Below are 5,158 nucleotides of genomic sequence, written 5' to 3'. Positions count from 1 at the left end.
TTTTCATATCTGGACTGGATTGGACCAGATCGACAAAACAAACTCTAAAAAACAAAATAAAATTTATCAACCTAGAGAAAAAATTGATAACCCTAGTAAAGAAACGCAAGAAATTTAACTCTCTTAGAAGACGAAAATGTAATTATTTGGTTAAAAAGGTTTAAAAACTACAAAGTACATGCATATCACCTAATCAAAATATTTATATATTAACATCTCCTACTTAGATCAATAAAATGTCATATACTTCGTACTATTTAATTATTCGAAAACTATTATTCTACGCTATTAATGATGACCGATAATGAAAATCGAGTGATACAAATTACAAAACACGCATAAAATCTAACTTTCAAATTAAAGTAAAACTAATCAACCTTATTTCAAAACAAGGAGAACGAACTTTCAAAAGTCTTACATTTTCAAATAATAATGAAACAAATTGCGCACCTAACCCTGCCTATCTAATTAAACCTCTATCCATAACAAGTGATCTCGAAATTCCATTCCTTCAACCTTAATCAAACCAAACAACAGGTAATCTAGACAAAAGTACACTTATCCTAAAAACTCCAAACAATCCAAAGTCTAATAAAATTAAACCACCCATTAAACATATGCGATAATTAAGACGTATTATTCTACTAATCTAGCACTAATCAAAAACATGAACTAGACTATGACATAAGCAAAGATATAAATGTCGGCCAGCATGAAAACAGTTAAAGGCGGACAAAGTATTTCTTGTCAAGTTATGTGTCCCCACTTTGTTTTCTTTCTCATTTATAAATTAAAAATTTCATAAAAGTAGTAATTAATAATCTTATTATATAAAACCCTCCTTCACAAGTTTCCCTCTAATTATATCCTCTTAATTATATATATATATATATATATATATATACCAAACAACTTATATATTTTCCTCCATTGAAGCAAACTCAAAAACCCTCCTTAAAAAAAACGTCAATAGTACGTGTGTAATTAAGTAAGAGTGTGATATAATTATATACCAAGGTTTTTATTTATATTTATATAAAATAAAAATGGGAAAAAGAGAAGATGATGATCAACAATATTCTTCGTCGTCTTCATCAACTGATAGTAACGTTAATAATAATTCATATGCTCTTAATCATGCTCAGAGTAATTCGCATTCTATAGCTTCTCCATCGTACAATAGCGCGACGACGAGTTTAAATGATTTTGGTAGCAAGGATTTGAGCACTGATCTTAGATTGGGTTTGAGCATTTCTTCTCATGGCTTGTCTTCCTCTCAAAGGTAATTTTTGTTTGTTTTTTCTCTTCTTTATTACTTTATTTTATGTTTTTTTTTCTCCCTTAGTTTTCTTTCTTTTTTTTTCTTTTTATTTATTTATTTATTTTTATCTTTTATATATATTTTAATTCATGAATAAGTAATCAATATTCCGTAAGAGAGAAGAATGAGATCAATCTATCTCAATGTTGAAATAAATATTTAGTTGTATAATAATTAGTTGTTCTATTTGCTTTTTTTTTTTTCCCCGCATATTAACAAATTAAGGTGTATGAATGTACGATAACTAGTCACGTGATATTGTGATAATAAAAATGTAAGGAGAATTGAAATTGTTAATTTAAACTACGTACACATAATTAGAAATTGAACATTAGAGAATATATATAGAGGAAGTAGTACTAGTACATTTTATGTCATAAGATTATTGTAAAGGAGAAAATAACAATACATCAATTGTATTTATGATAATATAATAAGCTATGAATTTGTTTGATAATTAGGTGCCAATGTCGTTACTAAAATAACACAGTAAAAATTCCCTCCAAAAAAAAAAAAAAAACTACACATTAAAAATCTAGAATTAAAATTTAATTGCAACAAGACCTTTGGTTCTTCTTTGAACCGTAAATTAAAGAAAAAAAAAATTGTGCCATAACTTTAACATGTGGATCTAACTAATAAAGTGGCCAATTGATAAATGCAATATAGTATTTTTGATTCATTTGAAGCACAAAAGTCTTTTTACTTCTTTTAGTTTTAGTTAGGACAATCGAGATAGTGATTGGTGAAAGGACAAAAAAAGAAAGGTTAGGCTAAATCCTAAAAATTATTCTAACCATTATAACCTCTAAAATGTCCAAATTTACCAACAAAAATTGCAAGTAAATTTAATGCGTAACATGAAGTTAGAATCTAGAACAAGCTAAGTTTTTTCCATTTGAAATATTCAAGCTAAGTGGTATCAATCAATAACTTCTAAAATATTTGGTGCAAAGTCATGAAAGATAAAAACATACATATTAAACAAGTTTTCCTTTTTGAGACATACATTCATCAATTGCAAGACCATATAGACACTAACTGCAATAGGTTAACATGTTATTCTCTTAGATAAATTAGGTTAACATTACTATCTTTAAAAAAAAATCTTCCTAACTATTTTAACATGTCCGCCCATTTTAAAAAGGAAAAAGATATATTGTAGCCCTTAGGACTGCATATAAGAAGCTAAAAATGAAAAGAATTGACAATAAATAAACATTTATTATACCAATTTACTCGTAAATTGTCGATAAATTTTCAACTTAATACTAAAAAGGGAAGTGATTAATTATATGCAGTCCTAAGGGTTGCATATTCTGTACAAAGCCGAAGTTGAAAATTGTCTATCAATTTAAGATAAACTTAGACGAGTAGGACGACTAATCCATATAATCTACATGAGTTGAACTAACTTTGATATTATCTAATCTAGAGATTAAAATAAAAGATTTATGCATAAAAAATAAAGTTTTGTTATGTTTGGTTGGTTGGTTGGTTGGACTGATGATGATAAAAAATGGTGAATAGGGGGCAGTATAGTGACTGGCCACCAATGAAGGCGTTGTTGAGGAGCACGCTTGCAGCAGAAAAATCAAGTAATAGCCGGCCTCGACGAGAAACTTTGTTTGTCAAAGTTAGTATGGAAGGCATTCCTATTGGTAGGAAACTCGACTTGCTTGCTCATCATGGTTATCATAGCTTGATTACTACCCTTGTTCAAATGTTTAGGACCACTATTCTTTGTAAGTGTCCATCATCCATCCAACCCCTTTTTTTTGTTTTTCTTTCTATCTCGTCTTTATGAAGTTTCTTTCGATTTACAAGTGGTTATTTGGTTGGATATATGTTAAGTTGTCATCAGGAAGTTGTGACGTCTTTAAAAATTTTGAAAGTGTCTAAATCTATGTGAATGGATATAAGTAATACGAGTGTTTTTAAAAATGTCTTAATAGTTCAACTTAAATAGAAAAGTTTGATACGTAACTTGTCACATTTTTTACGAGTAATTTTTTTATAAAAAAATATATAATTGTTGTGTTTTATATAAGAAAGTACAGCTTTTTATGATCTTTATGGGCTTAAAATGGTCATTTTCTTTCTAATTTTTTTTCCTAATTTTTAAACTAATTAAATGAATAAGCTCTAATAATTACAAAACTTACTCTGATTTTTGGTGGCGTAAAAACAGCTTCCGATGTAATTTGCCATGATTCACCAGAAAATTGTCATATTCTCACTTATGAGGATAAAGAAGGAGATTGGATGATGGTTGGAGATGTTCCTTGGGAGTAAGTACTTTCATCTTCCTTTATAAGCTCTATACAATTATAACTCTATTTATTTATTTTTTGTTCTTCAAGTACCATCACCTAAATGAATCCACACACACACACAAAAAAAAAAAAAAAAAAAAAAGACATATTCTAATAAATTATTATATTTTCGTACATCACATAGAAAACGTTAATTCCTAAATTAAGTCCTAATCAACATTAATTTATTTTTAACAAAAAAAATACTTCATCCGTTACATATTTGGGTTGCAAATTTACGGTATTATTTGTGAGACGTAAAAAAATCCAAAGTTAATTACAACTAATATGTAAAGGGACAAACATTGTTTTTCTAATGATGCTTATGTTACTCATTAATTACACTAACAAAATCCAAGTACATTTTACAATATTGAAATGAATATCATCAAATTATATTAACCATTTTAAGCTAAAGTTCAAAATTAATTCTATTTAAATCAAATATTTCAGCTTTATTTTACAATGATTGAATATATACTATAGATTTAATTAATTTGGTGTGTTTTATTGCATGCAGGATGTTTTTGATTACTGTAAAAAGGCTGAAGATTGTCGCATTTGAAAAATGCCAATAGTGATTGCCTCCTTGCATGCTGATCAAGCAGTTGAAGAAACAAAACAATTTTGACTAATTTAATCTAATCTTTAAATCTTTTAGAACCCTAACAATTTTCGTTTGCTGATGACATCCCTTTTTTTTTTTTATTATTATTATTTTTTTCTTTTTCGCATCAGTAATGTAATATGGTTGATGTGATTTACTATGTATATTCTGAATGTTATTTTAAATTCTACTCCATTCTTGTTTTAAAATTCAAAGCTAAAAAAGGGACTATAACTAGCAACTTAGATAGTTAGATGTGTGAAAAATAAATAAAATTTTGACTACCTTTTACAATCTATTTTAATGCGAGTGTACCTAAAGATATACGTTGATTATTGACTAAACTTGTATACGTACTACCACTAATAAGATTCTTGCAATAGGATTAGAATTAGAGGACACAAGTATAATACTACTACTTTGATATATGTTACCCTTTCTTTACTACGATCCTCAATTACACAAGTCAATCTTGAGACAAGAAATTCCTATACATAACTAATTTTTTGTATTTCCAAAAGGTTTTATTATCCTTCATTATGTATATGATGTCAAGCTAGTTGGTTCAATTATCCTAATACATTCATGATCTAGCCTATTGTTAATTATTTGGCTAATGCACTTGTATACATTCATTAGGCCTTATTACATTATAAATTAAATTCAACTCAATGAAATTCAAGAGAGTTTTATAGGAAAAAGAGAAAATATTTGGAATTTTAATCTGTTAACCTATACTAAAAGCAAATCATTCCATGATACTGGTCATTACTGTTATTTCAGATGATATACTATAAGAGGGGGGTGAATTGTGGTATGTTCCTAGTGCCTACTTTTCGCAGATTTTACGAGGAAACCATCCAAGGCCTAACTGGAAGTAAAACCTCGACCCTCCAAGGGATTTCAAGCCAAACC

General features: G+C 28.1%; 1 protein-coding gene across 1 annotated transcript; it reads left to right on the top strand.

The window, feature by feature from the left end:
• The first annotated feature begins 901 nt into the window (after positions 1-901).
• On the top strand, positions 902-4,565 carry LOC110738620 (auxin-responsive protein IAA31-like). Its single transcript, XM_021919013.1, has 4 exons — positions 902-1,282; positions 2,852-3,066; positions 3,513-3,612; positions 4,157-4,565. The coding sequence occupies exons 1-4, from the start codon at positions 1,047-1,049 to the stop codon at positions 4,212-4,214; spliced, it is 609 nt and encodes a 202-aa protein (XP_021774705.1). The 5' UTR covers positions 902-1,046; the 3' UTR covers positions 4,215-4,565.
• The last annotated feature ends 593 nt before the right edge of the window (positions 4,566-5,158 follow it).

The sequence above is a fragment of the Chenopodium quinoa genome, unplaced genomic scaffold (genome assembly GCF_001683475.1).
Source record: "Chenopodium quinoa cultivar QQ74 unplaced genomic scaffold, ASM168347v1, whole genome shotgun sequence".
Classification (NCBI taxonomy): Eukaryota; Viridiplantae; Streptophyta; class Magnoliopsida; order Caryophyllales; family Amaranthaceae; genus Chenopodium; species Chenopodium quinoa.
The sequence above is the reverse complement of the archived record's forward strand: the minus strand, read 5'-3'. Positions and strand labels throughout refer to the sequence as shown.